Below are 21,431 nucleotides of genomic sequence, written 5' to 3' on the forward strand. Positions count from 1 at the left end.
TATTAATTCCCAGTAAATTTCACTAATAGAATATTTTTTTATTTGTTATCTTTTACTCGTTGCCAATTCCAAAGACCTCCATTTTGAAATGGTCTACTGTATCTGCTGGAAACTCTGTAATCAACATATGAAAATAATATTAATCTTCTCTACGTGTAGTAAATCTCTCACTAACTTCCGCAAGTTAGAAATTATTCTTGGAGTATATTATTTTTCGAATGCAATGCTTGATATTACGTATCTCCCTTCAGCTTCGTTCTAAATCTTTGTCTGCTTCTGTAGAGATTGCTATGTTATTTACACAAAAGAGCAATACGTAAATAGTACTGAACAACAATTGAACTATAAACCACCCTCTACATATATTACACTCCAATTAATATTGATGTGCAAGAGCTGGATATTACCCCTTAAATCATATCTAATTAGAATACACTCAAGAGTATATAATCCTGAATTCCCCAATTAATACTAATAATGCTTATATTCTCATTTTCCAGTCATCAAAATCCGATACAGAATATTTCATTGAATCGAATTTCAGACCCAAAATATCCTAACATCACTTTTCTTAATTAAACCTGTTACGCTTTGCTAATTTTCGGGCTGCTATTACTACGTTTAGTAATACATGTTATTATTACTATTATTTTTGAGTTCATCATTATTGGAGTTGTGTTGAATATTTATTACATGGAGTGGAAAGAGAAGGAAATGTTATCTTTAAAATGGGGCAAGTTCCATTCGAATTATACCGTTGTCTCGTGACATGTAGCTATTTACAATTTGTCGAGTTAATTTCAATATGCATTTCTTCCTGGCTCACCAGCCATCCACCGGATCCCGTACCTGAATTCCACCTAGTTGCCCGCTTCCTGGATAGCTAACACTCTGGCGGCCAGACAATACAAGATACGAGGCCGAACACGTAGTGCCCACCTACAGACAGGGAAGGATATCACTGTGTTGCTGTGGATGGATTTCTGCCTCTGGTGTTGGAGAACTTGTCGATGAATGTTCTACCATGAACACAGATGAATACACCAGTTTACTAGAGGACTCTATGATCCCTAGTGTTCGAGCAATCTTTCCAGCAGAGGAAATGCCAACTATAATCTTCATGCAAGATAACAGTAGCGTGCATACATCACGAGACACGATAAATTGGTTCCAGGAACATCCTGAAATTGAACTTTTGAAATAGCCAGCCAAGTCACCGGATCTTAATCCCATCGAGAACATATGGGGAATAATCAGCCGGGATTGGGATCCAAGGCAATAACATTCTTTGGAAAATTTGAAACAAGACGTGCACGAAGTTTGGGACAGTATGCGTCGGCGTCCTCAACTATGTTCGAGGATGGTGTCTAACATGCCACAACGTCTGCAGGAAGTAATTGAAAATGAAGGATGGTTGACCCATTATTAAACACTTCCTCATGTTATTTTCTTTCCATTTAGGTGTTTATATTTTAATTATTTTGCTCTGAATTTCCTTTTTGGGCGCGTGCAATTGGAATTACAATTGTGTGATAAGTTGCCAACTTTAAAAATAGCAACAGTACTGAATTGGATTAATGTAGTTAAACTCGTATATTCTGAGTTTTTCACATGGATTCTGTCGCAACGGGATATGCATTTATGTTGACATACATTTGTTTTGTGTTATAATATATGTGACAATTGAATTATGTCAAAGGGATTGCCAGAAAATAGTTTTACGGACACAATATATATCATGTTTTCATCCAGGATTGGCTGATTTATTTAAGTTATTAATATCGCGGATAATGCCGTATATATGGAAGAGTTGCTTCACAAAAGAAAGTGATGTGATCAAGATATGTATTTTCAGTTAAAACTCCGACCTCTCTTAACAATTAGGATCCTTCATTTCAAGTTACCCAAATATCGGTAAGATTGTTCTTTTTCTCCTTAATAACAAAATAACCAAAATAAACAATGATCCAAGAATTGGATGGCAGTAGTAAATATAAACCCAGTCCGTCAGGTTCGTTCCCAAACAACATTAAATAATGGAACGTAACGTGGACCGAGTATTATTCCATGTCGAGAACACGAGACATTACGATCGACAATCTTCATCTCGTATTTCTCTTTGGCATCACTACTCAATTTACAGAAATGTATACCCGTGACTGGTATACAAGCCGCAGAATTGCAATGCTGGTTGGATTGTCTAGTCACAAGGCGCTTGATGGTCAGACATGGATGGCTTGCTTCAGTGCTTCTTCAATAAGGTCGTTACAAGCCAGAAGTGTCCGTGACGGTACCAAGTAATGACATTTTCAACTTCTTGCAAACTGCCGCTTATTTTCTCTCTTATTGAAATATCTGTCTTTAAATTCTCTTTGATAAAGCAACCTATTAGGGTGTGCCTAGGCACACTCGGCACACCCCGTAGCTACGCCTATGCTCGTAACACCAAACAAACGGAGACAAAGAGCAGGTTTTCAGTGGGTGGCTTACTAATTGTTGTTTTGATTGGTACTACACCAGTAGTAGATCTTCACCAAGTCACTGGAGATGGGGTTATTGGTAACACACACACATACACATTCAGTGCTGTCAATGATTACAGTGCAAACAATCTACTTAACTAGAATTGTAATACCTTGTATAATCTGAACCCAAAATTGTTGATTCTTTCACTAATAGATGAACCTAATTTGTGGTCACATTGTGTTCCATGGATGATGAGGAAGAGCACGACAAGAGCTAGAACAGAAATAAAGTAACACTTACTACTTGAATCAGGTATATTATGAATATCAGGGTATTCCCAATTAGCGTAGTGGACAACTCTATCGCCTTGTACTCAAGGGGTTGCAGGTTTGATGCATTGTTGAGCGGTAAGGGTCCCGCTTTAAATTCTAGACTGTTCGGGAAACAGCACTTCGGTTCAAAATGCAAATTTACAGCAGTCATTTATGTTTGTTCTTTAATATCAAACATCAGAGACATGTTGCATCATCACTGTTTAGAATCTTTATACAAGCTCAGTATAAAATTATACTTGTATTATTTTCTTTAATCAATTCAGTGTGACTAAAATGGAAGAAACAGAAAATCTCATTTTGGGACTTATGTACCTTTCCCTGAACATTATAGAATTGTAGATTGTATCTGAGAATAATAAAGTTAAGAAAATGATGCATTTTCATCAGGTTCGAGTAAGATCTTACAAGAAACATTGTCTAAATTTAGAATATATTCACAGAATTAATGGTTATCATAGAATAGAACACATGCTTACCTATATGTATTCCCCGAAACCAGCCGCACCTGTCATTCTTTGCCCACATGGTTTGCATTTCTCTTCCGGAAACTGCAGATTGTTGCATGCTGAAACAATGCATTTATAGAAATGGTAGAGTGTTATCAAGAACAGAAAGTATCATTCAATGTTGAAGTTTTATGAAAAGATAAAACTGAAAAATTTAGTGCGGAAAATGAAATTATACCTTTCAAGGGCCTTTTCATACTACTTCCGAATTGAATGATACTTTCAATTTCTTGGTAACACCCCTTCATGCTCCCACATTTTAGAAGCTTCATTGTAAGTAATAGTTCATAATTTCCTTTTGTCAAGAATTTCTATCAATCGTAAGAACAAATCAAAAGAACATGACTAATTAAGATTCTAGTTAAAAATTTAGGTTAGTTTTTCCAATTTCTGGAGATTATAACTGCATTTACTACTCCGTAAAAATCGTTTCAGACTTGATTGTAAAATGTTTGTAGTTGTCTCACTTGATTACTATCGGCAAGTATCATAGATGCATGATGTAATTTAGGCTGTAAATTGTTTAATGGACAGTTAACTTTCGTCCAACAAAGAACAAACCATGAATCCATGGTTTATGAAAAGAAATCAATTGAAGCTAGTTAGCCAATGTAGACTTTTTACTGAATTTTGACTGCATTTTTATGGTTATTATTTCCACTTTAGCACAACAGTAGGTATACTTTTAAGTTTTGTGAGGATACTTTGAAAGCAGTTAAGTATTGTATTTCTTGTATTTGAAGATCATATGACTTTTTATGATAGTTTGTTTAAATTAAATCTTATCACAATAGTCACCGTTTCTTCACTCACTGTCAGTGGTCGTATTGAAGGGGGAAAGACAAATAGGAAAAGAATTCCCACTTCTATATTTTCTATAATTTCTGTTACAATTAATGAATAATTCAAAATGATCATTTGTATTTTTTAAATTCAAGTTAATTTTACACTAATAAGTTAGTCCAAATTGTCTGTTTTTATATTATATTTTATCTTAAACTAACAATTTGCAAAGCAATTTTTTAAAAATTTTCTTAGTTTATTTATGAATTCTATTCTTGAAAATTGCTGTCCTGTTAAATTTATATTGCTGTTTGCTTGCAGTATACACAATTAAAAAATTCTACATTTGTCTTCCTCCAAAGTGAATTCTGATAGAAATCTGACTGAGATGAACACAGGGGGCACTGAATCTGTATCAATGGTTGTGTGTATGATTCAGTGTTTCAATTCTGTGTAAGTATTGAAACTAAAACCAACGTGTTTTTATGTTCGTATATAATAATAATAATAATAATAATAATAATAATAATAATAATGCTCCTTAATTAAAGTACTTTTTTTTATTATTCACTCCAAGTCTCGACAAATGGAAATTAATCAGAACTAAAATTAAAAAAAGGGATTTTTACTCTCTCTTTCCAGGAAAAAAAAATCTGCCTACGCATTTGACATTTACTACATGTCAAGTAAAATTCTCAGGATCAGAAATTCTCCCCTTCTGCATTTTCAATTTTTTTCACTAACATCATTTGCCTGCCATTCACAGTCACTATAAACCTATTTATACCCTGTCCCAGCTAACTGTGGAGCAAGGCAACGCATAGCGGCAGAGAAGCGAAGGAAATCGAGTGGCCAGAGCGAAGCTGTACACGCTGCTGGGAAGGCTGGTAACTGCAGTCGCTTTCCCCCTTCCACGCAGTCCCGTTTCTCTCACATGTTGATTGGTGGAGCCGTCTCGCGTCACTACTTGCGCAGAGACTTGTTTTCGATTGCCTGCTCCACAGTTAGTTAGTTGGGACAGAGTATAGTAATGAAAGTTAGCGTATTTGGAACACTCATACTTATTTCTTTTGTTCAAAAGAGTGTTTATAAGTATCTAGCAATGACTGAAAAACATGTTATCGTGGTGAATGTAACAACGTTTACCAGCTCAATCCAACTTACACAAGGCTTTGGTGGGTTGCGTATAGAGTTTGTGTCAATTTCAGGGTTACTACTTGCTCTATAGAAACTTGGTTAAAATACAAAAGGGATAAAAAAGTATAATGTATTTAACAATATAAATAATTCTGTATTATATTGCAAATGACAAAATACTTTGTGAGATTGATTTGATTGATTGATTTGTTTTTTATTCGAACCCGGGAAGCCTAATACTTTGTGAGAGAAACAGATTTCGCTCACTTAAACAAAATAGATCCCTTGCTATTTCATCGGTGATACGTCTATAAAGAAGAAAGAAGAGAGGAGAGAAGATAGCTTTACAGGGAACAGAAGAGTGGATCGAAGATAAACATCAAATCAATCAAAAATTGATGCATTGATCGAATTACCAACATGAAAAAATAACATTTTTTAATAGCAAGACGACGAACACAATGGTATGTGACTATAGCTTACGAAGTGTTTCTACCGTCATAGGGGCTTGGACTTATGACCATTATGGTGACAATCCGTTTTTATTTCCTCAACTGTTCATTTTACAGTCAATTACATTGTTACATAATTGTTTCATATAAACTGACAAAAATTAGCAGCCAGTTTTAGTTCTTACATTTTCAATGAATTTTTTGTATATATTATACAGGGTGTATCTGAAGTCACCTATCACCATCACCCCTTGTAAAATCCGCAGTAATGGATTTTCATGGAATTTGATATGGGCCTTGGGGGGACGCCTTTTGGAGTATGTCACGTGGACGTCCGCCATCTTGAATTCAACTTTTTTATTTAAAATGATAGGTGGGTCATGTGATACATGACCATAGGCTAGAATTTCCTAAGGATTGAAAATCTGAAATCAGATTTCATGTAACTTCATTTGGTGAAAACTTATTGGCAACTGAAAGTGATGTTTACTCGTTTGTTGCAGGTGCTGAACCACTACGTTATCAACTGAGGAACGCATCCAGATCGTCAAACTGTGGGGTGGGAGAAGCGCCCGTGCAGTGTCTGCCGATTTCAACCTGCGTCATCCAGAACGTCACCCTGTGTCACATGTTGCAGTGGCACAGTTATTAATCAAATTCGAGGAGACGGGCACGGTCTTGGACAGACCGCGTAGTGGACGACCGCGGACAGTCACGGATGAAGCAACAGCTACAGCAGTGCTGGCCTCCTTCTCGACGTCACCGCAGCGAAGCACACGTCGATAGCAAAGCAATATATTATGAGTCACAGTTCAGTGTACAGGGTGCTACAGAGGCACAAATGGCATCCGTATAAGGTGCAAATGCAGCAACACCTCTCCGAGGACGATCCAGATCTATGCGTGCAGTTTTGCGAGTGGGCTATCGCGCAATTACGGTTAAATCCAAACGTCGCTATGCAGATACTCCATTCCGATGAAGCGAACTTCTAGGTAAATGGGGAGGTGACTAGGCAAAACATGCGCCATTGGTCGCCTGACAACCCCGCATGGTTAGATCCCTCCAAAATGACAGGTGCAGGCAAAATTATGGTGTGGGCAGGTATATGGGGAACACGGATAATCGGTCCTTTTTTCATTGAAGGAAATTTAAATGCGGAACAATACCTGGGGATGCTACAGGAAAAGATACTGCCAGCTCTGATGTCGGAAGATGGTACATTTCTCCCAGGTTTTTTCAACAAGATGGTGCGCCTCCACATTATGACATCCAGGTGCGTCAGTACCTGGATGAACAATTTCCTGGGGCATGGATTGGTCGACGTAGGTCCGTTGAATGGCCTGCCCGATCACCATACCTAACTCCAATAGACTTCTGCCTTTGGGGACACGTTAAGGCTATGGTGTATGGTGTGAAAATTCGTCATCTTCGTCATCTGAAACAACGTATCATGGCTGCCTTTAAGCAACTTTCACCAGATACCTTGCTCGATGTCCACAGACATTGGGAGAAGCGTCTGCACTCGTGCATTGCCCATCACAGACAACACGTGGAGCACATTCTGTAACAGGTAAACATCTGCCAATAACTTTTCACCAAACGAAGTTACATGAAATCTGATATCAGATTTGACATCCTGAGGAAATTCTAGCCTATGGTCATGTATCACATGACCCACCTATAACTTTAAATAAAAGAGTTGAATACAAGATGGCGGAACCAAGATGGCGGCCGTCCGCGTGACATACTCCACAAGGTGTCCCCCTAGGCCTATTATGTATCGCCCAAGGGGTGGTAAGGTACTTCTGATACACCCTGTAGTTTGCATAAGTTATTTTTCTGTCACTCAGAATGTATTATTCGTATTCACTTTGTAACTAAAGGTATTTTCTGCTGTAACGGCGGCCGATCCTAATGCTGGCAAGGGAAGTGGGGAGCAGGGAAGCGACCAATCCAGCACTATAAGAGACACAGCAGCCAGTATAACGTGGTTCACGTAGTACCTTTTCCCGCCGCGCCGTAACTCTCGGCGCCAGTGTTGTTGTCTGGTTGGTCTGCGGCGTAATCCCCGCTCCCCACTTCCCTTGCCTGAACTAGGACCGGCCGCCGTAAGAGTGCAAAAGACCTATAATAACAAATGTTGTCTGCTGTGCAAAGTTTCGAGATGTATTTCAGGTACACCCAACGGCAAGAGAAACAGTTGGCGAATTGTCCACTACCATTTCCATTCGGTCTATATTACACAATGTGATGATAATGAATTGAAATAATGACGGCAATAAGGAGAGGGCGATAAATGTCTGCTTCGAACCAGTAGTTTTATTCCTTGGAACAACACAGGATGTAGAGTGAAAGAGTAATGAAAATCGCGGTGGACAATATTCCTACCATTATCTTTGCCGTCGACTGCACGTGCTGATAATCCAGTGAATTGCTCTGTGTTCTGTAGCAGGGTAGTAGGAAAATACAACACGTTTGGTGACTGGAGTAACTGATAGTCGATAGATAAAAACAGTCAATATCTGCAGTGTCGGTCAAACATGTTGTGCCTTGCCACAGTTCATTATACGATGTTCTATTGCATCGCCCCTTGAACACGTTTCACAGACAGGTGCGAGACCGAGTCCGTGTCGTTTTGCTTTGCAGTCTATTATCTCATGAACAGATTGGTTGACTGTTGGAGAGATGTTTTGCACAGAAGATTGCGAAAACTTTCCACCAGTTCCATTGGTGGTATTTCTGAACTATTTGCGGCTCATGAAACTTTCGTTTGCTGTATTTACTGTATAATTTACGTACTGTTAACTGGAAAAAATCGGTCTGATGTATGAGTCCATATATGTATTCGGTGCGACTTCCGTATGCATTTTTTGAGGTGAGGATACTTTTAGTTGCTTCGCATCTGCTCTGTATTTGTAAAAATTGAAGTCTCTGTTGTTTGGATCGGGGAGAAACAGTGCTATAGTTTTTTTTATCCCTTTATCGACGAGTCCTACCCCCCCCCAACACACACCTTGCAGGAGATGTAGGCTGAGTGTCTTTTGGCTCACTCTAGAAAGTTCTCCTGTCCATAAGAAACGATTTAAACTTTACGTTATTCGTGCTATGATGTGTGTATCACATAGCAAAAATTGGATAAGATATATGCCTTTTCGATTTTAACTCTCGTCCAGAGGTTCAAAGGTTTTTGTATAAATATAGGTATGGCATAGTTTATATATTTTGGTAAACTTTATCATATCTAAGTTGTATCATTATATATACCTAGGCAGAAAGTTTTTGTGGTATTTACTACAGAATCAGATTCGATTTCGTTCTTCTAAAACTTTTACTGCTGTCTTGTTCTGGCGTTGTACTGTAACATCGTCGATGTATGTATCGACCGTCAAATCTGCTCCTGGGTTGTGTATATAATGCTGTAGAAAAGAGGCCAATGCCATTAAGAAAAGTAGTAAGATTGAGAAACTGTCTCGAGGAAGCTTTCTTCTTACCGCACGTTTGGGAGACATGAAACCATGGATTTTGAATTTTAAATCGATACTTGTTACTAAAGTTTCAACATTTTCGTACATTTCCTTGGAAGCCCATACATTTTATCAGTTCTAGTATGCAATCGTGCCTCACTCTGTCGAACGCCTGGGAATAGTCCACTGAAACGTGGCTTTTGTGTAGTTCCTCGTCCTGGGTTGCTATTATTTTGTCTCGTAGTGAATTCAATAAAGTTATGTATCTTGTTGGTTCCTACTATGCCGTATTGATAGGGTGTAACCACTAGCTTACTCAGGAGCAGTTTTAATCTATTTAATCTGATTCTTGCCATTTGGCGTCTCTTTTCTGCCACTTTTGGATAATCGCGACGATGAGTGATAATATAATGAAATTGATGAAGGGACGCACACAAAGAACACACATGCCCCGGCCGGAATTGGAATCCGGTACCCCTGTCGTCGTACCCGCTGTGTTAACCACTCCACCACGGAGGTCGGATTTAATCTAATTGAGACATATCTGGTCAGTATATTATAATCTATATTAAATAACGTTATCGGTCGGTAATCTTACATGCGTCTGGAATGCTGACTCTTTGAAATTCAAATAACTATGTTTGTCGTACTGTAACATTCTTTCCCCACTTTTCCCCCCACTTGTGGGCCTCAGTCGCGCAAATGCCACTAATGGATTACCTTTGGAATTACTATGAACACGATATATGACTTATACGTAGATATCCGTAGAAATCTCAGGAGCCTTGGAGACTCGAAACTTCACACATCCTGTAGCCGAAACCCAAAGCAAGCCGCCTTAGGCCACACGGCCACGGTGCGGGATAATAATAATAATAATAATAACAACAACAACAACAAAAACAAATAATGAGCATGCTATTGTTCGTAATATTTGATTGCTATTAATGATAATATATTGCTATTATTGTTGCATGAAACAGTTCATAGATGGCGTAGAAATAAAAATATAACGAGATACATTCATTATCTAGCCTATTTCTAGCTAAGACTACAAGAAATTGTGCAGAAAGTTAAAATAAATAGAACATGCACAACTGATAAGAAATAAGGCTGAATTTCTCGCTGATGAAATATGAAAACCCTGATTATTGTTATTACTATTTTCAACATTGTTATTATTATTATTATTATTAATTTTGTAGCCAATGATCATGGTAGGAAAATTATCCATTAGTAATTTTTAACTATTTTTAACTACATCCTGTGTTGTAGATGTACTTTGCTTGTTGACGTTATTATTTCAATTCATAATCATCATACTGTGGAAAACAGAGTGAATTAAGATAGTGATGGACCGTTCGCGTACTATTTTTTTCCCCCTTGAGTGTACATACACACTGTGAATGTAAAACTAATTCACACCAATCGAATCGTAGTTTTGTCAAAGTTCGGCTAAATAAACTTCACACTATACAACAAACGGCATACAAGTACGTATTTTGTTTATTTAATTGGAGTTCTTGACAAGTCTTACAGAGCTGGTTCCGGACTCCCTTACACCCCATAAATTCATCCCTGTCTTGTAGCAATTTCATCTAATTATGATGGTTGGCTGGGAGCAATAAATTAGCATGGACGTCTTATTTTAAAAGTACTTATACAGCTTGCCACACTTGATGTCCGTGGGCTATTGCGGGAGGCAGAGTAGAGACGTTGCCAGAATTCCTGGTTGCAATGCCTTGGCTAGAAGCAACTTCACAAGGGACGCATATTGGCTGTTGCAATCACGTCACTCTCCACTGTGTACTGCGCATACGAGTTCTTATCCATCATATGTGGCAAGATGTATACATATTTAAACTAACGTTCCAGAATATGGAAAATGGCTTTGAAATTGAACGATAAATATGGCTTTTGCCCTTTGAACTTCATGAAAATGAATTCTCGAAAGAATATTATAATATTACTATTATATATACTAACACAATTTAACAAAATTATTTTATGTAATTTGACGACAGGAATGTTAGAGCAATATTTTATCCCTCCAGCACATTAAAACTCCACTAATTTCGTCACATGTTTACAATGTCTGTTCTGATTGGCCACTCTCAGCATTTTCTAAATAAATGAGTACGAGACTAGCTGGTAAACAAAACGAGTTGATGAGTAAATAATAAGGACAATTTCCAGTTGAGCGCCAAGGACGGTTTTGTTTTAATTAGGAAACTGATTAACGTTGACAATTGGTTGTAGTATAATACCGATATTACAAAATAAAACCAGTATTTTTGAACTCTTTATTCTCAATGTCTTCACATGACCTGAAAAGTTGATCAGTTCTGATGATGAATCTCAGTAGGTCTCTTTAATGTTCCTATGAAGAGAATAGTTCCGGTTGTCTCATCTCTAATAGTAAATAGAAAAGGATGGTCTACTCTCATCTCTGTCTCTGGAACGTTTAAGTCTTCATTGGATTCAACCTCTGCACAGGAAAAAAGCAAAAATCATAAGTACTAGCATTCTTAAATTAATGTATCTCTAAAACTGGTGTCAGAATTCTAGAATGTGTTGAAAACAAAACTAGATGCCAGTGAAAGCAACATAAATACTAATTACGTGTACTAGTACATGATATGGATTAATGGGCTTAGTAACAATGAATTAAATATCTATTACACGTATTGCATTGTACTTTAGATTAATTATGGCGAAATTACATTTTATGTTGTAATTCATAGCAGTCATATTTCCATTCTTACAAAGAATTATTTTAATTTAGTATAAAAATAAATAATAACCCATGGCTCGACAGCCCTCGCAGGGCTTTGGCCCATCTCCCGACTGCCAGTCTCCCTCCCACAATCCTACCTAGAGGTGTGGAGATCTTCAACCGGTAATGGGGTGACGTGTGGTCAGCATATCGAACACTTAGCCGTTATAGGATAATTCGGAGACCGGGTTACGCTACTCACCCGTACACCCCAATTTCCTCACGATGATGGGTTGCCGCCGGTCCTATACACAGGTCGAGAACCCAGAGACTGACCCAGGCAGCGGCCACGGAGGAGGACTTAATTTGGTATATAATATGAATATTCTTTTTGAGGAGAAGGAAGAAATATATCATGCATGCAATACAATTTTTTTTCTCATGATTCTAATGTAAGCTTTTCTTGTTAAATACTTATTCCTTTTTTCCCTCAATTATTGTTCAACGCAAAGCATTTTTTTAATTGTAATTTCCTCGTTATTCCCCGGCAGCAAAAGTTCACTTATTATGACGAGTTTGGTACACAATTGGCTCAAGTATAATTTTTATTACACGTATGTGTTTATTTCATTCATTAACTTCCGTACTATGAAAAATACTTTATTCAATTAACTTGCTAATTACTCTTGAGGATACGTGCGTTTATTTTTATAATAACCTTGTTTTTGATAGACGCACGCAGGCACGTATGTAGAACTGAGTTTCGGGAGGGGTCCAACAACTAAAACAATAATAACAATAATTTCAAAAATTAATATGTTACACACACACACACACACACACACACACACACAGATATATATATATATATATATATATATATATATATATCTTAGTATTAAAATAGGGCAATTAATACTACTACTAATTATATTACTGTTACCTGAACAGGTAAAAAGATGATATAGGACAGCGAGTGTTCATTATGTATACACCAAGATATGTATAAAAATTGTTACTTTACGAGAGAAATTAATATAAATAAATTAAATGGATTATTTATTACATACCAAAAAGACTGTTAGGTCCAGCTGATGAAAAGTAAATTCCCTGATCGTTATTGAATGAATAATATTATTGGTAGTGGTACGCATACATTTGCGAAGTCGCTGTCAACGCAGAGCTGTATAATCACAATCCAATCCCTGCCTTTATGTATGATCTGCGTACATATATGAACTTAATATTACACGACATTAAACAAGTATTATGCTCACTCCATTTTGGATTTAGTAACTCTAAATCTCTAAATTCGTCCTTCTCCAAACAGAATTGTGTGACAAAATACGTTCCTGAAGTTGAAGAAACTCTAATTTGCAGATTAACATTTCTGCTTCTGAAATAAAAACCTCTAAAGGAATAACCAATGCATTTTTCATCATTACGTTACATGACGATTTAGCTTTCGATTGCCTTTGGTTTGAAATTTCTAGGTGTAATGGTGTCGATTTTATTCCCATATGGAAGACAATGAGATTTTTGGTGGATGTTAGTATGCCATTCAGTGAAGTCTAAAGTAACTATCCATCAATTTTCAGGTTTCGACTATATCTTGCAAAGTTAGAGCTACCGTCTACTGAGCTACCTGAATAAGACAAGTTGAATAATTACCATGGGTTCCAGTTTCATCTTCCGAAATCTCCACAGTCGATTCATGCTGTACCAGATCTAGATGATCAACATCAGGACAGATGTCACTGAAAGCTCCCGGATCAAACATGGAAGATAACCCCATCTGAAACAAGCTACGTGAGTTAGGATTCAAGTGTCAAATTACAGATGAAATCGGGTATCTTTTTGTGCTAATTATAAAACATGCATACGCCAGAAATCATTATAAAATAAATTTACTGTAGTAACATATATTTAACACGTAAATCAATATACAGGGTGGTCCAGAAGTATGGAGAAACCCGAATAAAAGTTGAATGACATACTGTTCCTCAAAGCTAGCACTGCATGTTTGTAATAGGGGTGGGGGAAATGTTATAGGGCACATGACGATCAAATCAGGCTAGAATTTCACGAGCAATGCAGTGGTGGAAGTTAGTCTAGGGAGAGAGGTTCGAATACCATTACACATGATGTTGATCACGGATACTCCGCATGGGTTGAATTTTGTGGTGACCTGTTGTTTCCAACAATTACAGTCTTATGCTTCCACTGAAATGAAAAGTCCTTCACAGTGACGAGGTTAATTTTTATGTTCATAGGAAGTTAATAAACAGAATGTTCCATGCTTTTTATCTGATAGCCCACTTTAGACAGAAACATCCTCGCCACGTTCCCATAGCATTGTGGCGCTCCTTCCTGTTGAAAAATCTCCAAGTACCTTCTTCCGTAAGCTAGGTTGAAAATAAACCTGTTAATTTAATAAATCCAGGTAGCCCTCAGCATTTTAGGTTCAGTCGATGAAAAATGGACTAACCAATCGCGTTCCTCAAACCATACAACACCGTTGACTTACCACTACTAACCATTCGGCTGTCATCTCTGCAAAATTGGTTTTCAGATAAAAAGCATAAAATATTCTGTTTATTAACAAAATTGGTACAATAATTCATTCATAACGTATTACTGGTTGAAGATACGTCGAAATAACCTTCACCACTGCATGTCTCGTGAAATTCTAGCTTGATTTGATATATCAACCCATTCCCATTTAAAATTTTGAGGTTGAATTCAAGATGGCGGGGTTCAAAATGGTGGCCGTCATCGTCATATGCCCTATAACATTTCCCCCCACTCCAGTTACAAACCTTTAGTGTTTGTTTTGCGGAACAGTATGTCATTCAACTTTCATTCGGTTGTCTCCAAACTTTTGAACCACTCTGCAATCTAATGATGTGTCTAGTAACATTTTTCTTCTCTTTCAATAATCGAGAACAACCTTGTCATATATTTAGTAATGTTATTACTGCATAAAATAACCGCTTCTAAATATTTTGTTACTAGACTGTATAGTAATATTACAGCGCCTTGAACACGATGTGTGGAAAACGACCCAAAAAACTGGTTCCCGAGACGGATGACAACATAGATGGCAGTGAGATCAGTATCGTTGCTAATTTTCTTACGAAAGTAATGCGGCTTAGTTAGTTTTTGAAATATATTGTGTAGATTTGTTTGTACGGTACGTGAATTGATGGAAACAGTTACAGTTGCGGAGTGTTGCAGTCACGGAATGACATTAATTTGGAAAGAAATGGAAAAGAAAAAGTGTTGAGAACTCCCCCTGTAGCGCGTCGCTTCGGTCTGAGTACCCTTCCTTTACGAAGCTTTCCGACGGAAGTAACAAGTAGCATGCGAATACGACATATGAGCATGTGCTGAACGTGACGTTTGCTGTTTGCACCCTCATGCGAAATGAATGCTATTTTACAGTCTGGAAGTGTCTGTGTCATTAGTCACATCAGTGTGCATATCCCGTGTCGCTTGTCCCATTGGTCTGAAAGTTTCCTTACACTCATGTCGATGGCACTAAGGAAGTTTTGTGGGTCTCTCCTTGTCGTTTCATGCAATCATCATTATTATCATCGCCGCGATTAGTTTCAAGCGCAAAAAAGAAACAGTAAATATAAAAAAAATCAAATGCTTCAGTGTGTATATCTTTAAAAGAAATGATGATGATAGACAATGAACTGAATTTAAACACAAGAATTTAGTTACCAAGAGCATTTCATGAGTATATTTTCTCCCATATTATTAATGAAAGTAACGATAACAGAACGTGGTCGACTGTCTACAATTTCCGTTAATATATTCGCAACCACTGTACCATTCATAGAAATGCTTCATGTAAAAGAACCTCACTTTGCAGCGAAAACTCCATTTACTTCCATTATAAGCAGACGAATACCATGCAGCGAAACGGACACCAGCGCCTCTAGCGGTATCATATCTGAGTGGAACCCGCCAGAGCGCCCAGAACATTGCCGTTTTCCACACTAGCTACGTGTTCAACGCGCTGTAGTAATATTTAAGCACACTCCAGACATATTTTGGTTTTGGATATTTTAGAAGAATTTCGATGATGAAATAATAATAATAAGTTCCTATCATGATGATATGATCCATATTTTTACCTGACGTCACATCTTTAAAATATGTCACGAATATATTTATTTTGAGCAAAGAAAGCGTAATTTCCGTGTTATTATATGTAATATTGCACCTTGTTTGTAATGTATATCTTTTGTTTAATATTTATTGTATTTTATGCCCTATTATGAGTAGTTCAATGTATCTTTAGATTTGCGAGAGTGCACTATGTGAATATGTATTTCTAAACTTGTATAGATGTCAGTTTTGTTGATATCATCCTTTTGTAGATAGTGAGTGATTCATCTGTACTTGAATCTGTGTTCTCGAAAATAGTATAAAAGCGAGGATATTGCATAAGAAATAGCACACATTCGCCACGGATCGTCAAAGATTTTAGGCTAAAAAAGGGCTCCTCGGTGTTGTGTATACATCTTGGTATGGTAGCTCAGGGCGCAAGCTAAGCTATGTGATCAGTGGCGTACGCAAGGGGGGTTACGGGGTTTAAACCCCCCCTTGAGCTTGTGAAATATTATGAAAAATGCTGTGGAAAAAAATTAAATGGGCAATTTTTCACAGTCAAAGATCTGGGACAATAATATTACTATTACTATTACTACTACTACTACTACTACTACTACTACTACTACTAATAATAATAATAATAATAATAATTTGAATTATTATTTCCATGCAGCATGGAGAAAAGCACAGCATTCCAAACACACGCGTCTTTCAGAGTGATGCCTTGAAAATAAACACGAGTTTATGAGGTTAGGTTAGGGTAACTATGATTTAAATGAAAAAAAGTTGTTTTGTATCTCAGTTGCAACAATGTTCAATACACTGCCGTACGGAGGATTTTTTTTTTTTTGGAGGGACTGGAATAGTAAATGTGGATATCACATGGCTTCGTTTTGGAGGGCAGGATGCATAATAAAATATTTCGTATTTTTGGAGCTTTTCAGTCTGTTAAAATTGTATTCTTAGACAAAAATGGTAATCGGGATTCACTTTAAAAGAGGTTTCGCATTTACACATTTTGATTTTTTAAAGTTCTTAACGGATTTTTATTTGAAAATTCTGAGTTTCTCAAAATTTTGGTAAAAAAGGTAAAGTGTTCCCCTGTGCATAGCACCACACCATGAAGGCGTGTAGGGGGTGTGGGGGTAACGCCTCACACTTTCTTGATCCGGTCGTGAGTGGGGGTGATGTGATCAGCATCACGCCCCTGACCGCCTTTACCCCCCAGGGTTTCCCCCAGGTACCCATGTTATTCGACGCTGGGTAGGCGCCGGGGCCGCTTCCACCGTTAGAAAAGTTCCCGGATTTGAACCGGCCGGGGATCGAACCCGGGACCTTGAGCATGGTAGTCAGACGCGTTACCGACTTTTTTTTTTTTTTTTTTTTATTTCACAAACAATTACAGAGTTACATCTATTTTTTGTTTACAGTCAACAATCTTGCATAAATATCTATTTTTTGCTTACATTTTTACCTAACTTTCCATGTTTTACATTCCTATAAATAATACACTTCTTAAATAGTTTGCATATAAATATGTACGGGCATCGGCCTCAATTTGTAAGTAAACTGATTGAAAGTATTCGCACAATGTTTGTTTACACATGATGCCTTTTGGTGTACAGGCATAATAGATGTAGTGTGCTAATAGCCACTGTATTGCTTGTAATTTTCTTAACGGGAAAAGCATAAAATCTGGGAAGAGGAGATGTTCCACTGTAAAATATGCAGGAGGTTTCCTACATATACTGCCGAGACAGCGGCAGAGGAATTTCCAATTGTCTGTCATTTTAGTACAAGTTGTTAATCTATGTCTGAGGGTATCTACTTGATCACAACTTATGCAATTAGGTTCTGCCTCTAGATTAATCCGATATGCTCTTTCTTTAGTTAATATTGTATCATGAATCACCAAGTACCATATCGAGCGCACGGAGGCTGGAATATGTTTTGCTGTTAAGTTGCGCCATACATTCGACCAGTTAATACTAGGTTGCTGGTTCACTATTCTGGGTTTGACCTTGAGCCTGTCGCACTGTTGACGATACAATAATTGCACTGTAATTGCTTCAGTCTGTATTTGTGGACTAGTTATCAAAAGATACACAAATTCTAATACCGTTGATCGGAAATAACTTGTATCACTGTCAAATTTTGGCAGTAATACCGGTGCTGTAAGTTCGATGTCTCTTAAATAGGCATGGAGTATATATCCGGTCAAGTTCGGCGTATCTTTTAGCGCTAGTTGAATATTTCTATGATTGAGGAGAGCCTGTGCTTGTATTTCAATATTCATTAGATTTAGTCCACCTGTTCTTAATGGTAAACACAAAGTGGTATAGGCCACTCTAAGTACATGGGACTGCCATATGAACTGTGTGACCAGCCGTCGTATTTCTGCTGCACTTGCTGGTGGTAGTGGTAATACTTGAGCCACATACCACACTTTTGAAAGAAGAAACACGTTGCTATAAGTCACTCTAGAGATTATGGATATATTCCTTCGCTTATCACCAAACACTGCATGTCGTAATCTTGATATCACCCCACTATATGTTCTACTTTTCATTTCTTGTATCGTTGAACAAAACACTACCCCCAAGATTGTCACTTCATTCGCAATATCATAAGGTGAATCTTGATAGCAGTTTATTGGGTTTTTCCTAGCTGCAAAATTTTGGATTTTTTATCGTTTACTTTTAACCCTGTTAATTCTTGCGTTGTTTTTAAGATAGCCTGTAACTTCTGCAAGTCGTTGTCATCATTTATCAGAACAGTTACGTCATCTGCATACGCGAATGTTCTAAACGATTTTCTGTAGACTTCCACTCCCCGCACCTGTTCTTGCATCCACCGTACAATGGGTGTAATTGCTAAGCCAAATGCAAAGAGTGATAATGGACACCCTTGTCTTAATGATCGCTTCAGTGGGAAAGACGTTGACAGTGTCCCGTTAACATTAAGGCGTACTCTTGCATTTGTGTAAAGCAACTGAATAGCTGATACAGTTTTTTCTCCTAATCCTACTTTTCTTAACAACGTAACCGACTGAGCCACCGCGGCCACTAGGAGCTGGAACACCATCGGCCACCCCTCTACGTACGCCAGTGTTCAATGAATATGTATTTTTTTTGTGTGTGTGTGAACAATGAGAATTAACTGAAGAAAGTTCTTGGTTCGTTGTAAGTGGCTAATGTACAGACAAAGTCTAGGCGGACAAGAATACAGTCACCAGTCCGCCTTCCCATTGTTTACCGCAGCACGTTTGAATATGTCTCTAAAATGTCTCACCTTGTTGACTAGACAATTAAGTAGTGGTATTGATACTACGGACAGCGCCGGAAAGTATGAACCCCCTCTCATGCAGATTTGCTATACTTAAAACAAGCTCAACATGAGCATATGAGCTTTTTGTTCTAGTGTGGAACCCCTCTAATCCAAGATTTTTGTAAAAATGCTCTTCGGAAAGTATGACCCCCTCAGATTGATGAGGCTACACTTATAAAAGGCACTTCTGAGAGATTGTTGTCCATAATTTTGTTAAAAATATGCCCCTCTTGGGCCACACTTAAAACTAGGCCACCCACACACACACACACACACACACATATTTATTTCTGGTTTAAGTTCAATTGGATACCAGCTTCAATTTGTTTATCTAATATTAAAATAATGTATTGTGCAGAGCTCTTCTAGAATTGCTCCGTGACAACAGGACCATCTATGTGCAAATGTCTGAACTCGGTGAACACTTGGGAACAAGTCAATTTTTTTCATTATGTCAATATTTTTAACTCTTTTTGCCAGTAATAGGGAAATGGTAGCAAGCATTAGACAAAGTACTTTGGAGCTGAATATTCCTTTCTTAAGACGTCGTATATTACTAAAATATCTTTAATTCACATATTTCTCATACCGCTGTATCTTGTTCTATTAGGTTTTTTCAATAAAATTGCCTCTTCAAGAAAATTGCTCAACAGCAAAAGAGGTACCAATAGGACAAGCATACAATGATATGGGGATATGTGAATTGTTGGTTTCTTCGATTCAGATAAATGGATTGAATTGGAACTGGGATATTTTGCATTTGTTACATTCAGTTTCTTTGTTGTAATCTGTTCATATATAAAATCAAGCACCGAGAGGGTATAAGATCAATACTTGAACAATATGTGCGCATGACGGCCCCAAAGCGGTGGGATCGATACTTTCCGCACGGTGCACAGTTCTATTGCACGGTGCACAGTCCTATTTGCCTGCATTGAGTCTTATTAGAGCTCCGGCAGTTTTATTCTGATCGATTAGTTCCAGACAATTCCGCTTCCCCGGCGCTGAGGCATGGCGCTGCGGTATGGATTGCATGTACGCTCAGCAGAAAAACGGGATACACTCAGAAGAAAGTACTTCGGCAAAAATGTTAGAGAATAGCTCATGTTTCTGAATACACCTCCACCCTACCCCTATACACACCTACCCACATCCATACATATTTACTTCCCGGTCCACTTCTATTGCATTAATTGATTAAATAGTTATGACATAATGTGATGATGTGTTATATTCTGATTGGTTTAAATAAGCAGTGTTTCTATTGGCTCTGTAAATCTATAAAAGCCAGGGCACAGTGCAGATTCTTCACCATTGCTGGATCGGCAGTGGAACCCACAAGTGGGGGGGCAGAACCTGAACAGGCTCCACCAAAGTATAGGAGACTTGAAGCATATAATTTGGCGGAATAACCCAAGTAAGGTCATAGAGACTGATCCAATAAAAGCCAATTTTTAGCAGAGGGGCCAAAGTGGTTCCTAAATACAAAACTCAAGAACTAATTGACATAGAGCTATGCAGTTTTTTTGTCTGCACTGAACCCAACTGATCCAGTATAGAGTTTTGATTTGAACCCCAAGAAATTGTATATAAATACCAAAGCCAAAAATATTAATACACATACACACACACACACATACAAAGCACCGTGCTGAACCCAACTGATCCAGCATAAAGTTTTGATTTGAATCCCAAGAAATTGTATATAAATACCAAAGCCAAAAATATTAAGTGTATACACACATATATACATACACACACACAAAGTACAGTGCTGAACCCCAACTGATATTTTTTATTCAGTATAAAGTTTTGAATTGAATCCCAAGAAATTGTATATAATAAACAACAGCAAAAATGCCGAATCAAAAATATTGCAATCAATGCAATAAAAATATATCCAGCCCCAATTGGGCCAAGCACCAAAAGATTTGTAACCCAGACAAATACAGAACTCCCACAATAATTTGCCCCAAATGCCATAGAAAATACAGCATGCAATACTTCACATATACACATAAAGATACTTGCTCTGCATTGCCCTCTCAACCATCTACATCTGGTCTGAAAAGAAGGCATGAAGCACCTCTTAATGCCAGAGCAGCAAAGCAGCCACGCTA

General features: G+C 37.7%; 2 protein-coding genes across 3 annotated transcripts in view; both read right to left on the reverse strand.

Moving 5' to 3' along the window:
• Positions 1–3,385, reverse strand: part of LOC145986535 (ovalbumin-related protein X-like) — a 57,673-nt gene extending 54,288 nt beyond the window's left edge. Inside the window, exons 1-2 of one of the 2 annotated variants that reach the window (XM_083120655.1) lie at positions 3,278–3,385; positions 2,636–2,739 (exon numbers count right to left, since the gene is read on the reverse strand). In XM_083120655.1, coding sequence (XP_082976781.1) covers positions 2,636–2,739; positions 3,278–3,380 — 207 coding nt within the window. In that variant the 5' untranslated portion in view covers positions 3,381–3,385. The remainder of the gene's footprint in view (positions 1–2,635; positions 2,740–3,277) is intronic. The other variant, XM_083120656.1, reaches the window with a different exon arrangement.
• An 8,047-nt stretch (positions 3,386–11,432) lies between these two features.
• Positions 11,433–21,431, reverse strand: part of LOC145987182 (ovalbumin-related protein X-like) — a 33,259-nt gene continuing 23,260 nt past the window's right edge. The window contains exons 7-8 of the mRNA XM_083121695.1: positions 13,531–13,654; positions 11,433–11,631 (exon numbers count right to left, since the gene is read on the reverse strand). Of these exons, the coding sequence (XP_082977821.1) occupies positions 11,483–11,631; positions 13,531–13,654 (273 nt within the window). The 3' untranslated portion in view covers positions 11,433–11,482. The remainder of the gene's footprint in view (positions 11,632–13,530; positions 13,655–21,431) is intronic.

Source organism: Lepisma saccharinum, chromosome 4, assembly GCF_977018435.1.
Source record: "Lepisma saccharinum chromosome 4, izLepSacc3.1, whole genome shotgun sequence".
Taxonomy (NCBI): domain Eukaryota; kingdom Metazoa; phylum Arthropoda; class Insecta; order Zygentoma; family Lepismatidae; genus Lepisma; species Lepisma saccharinum.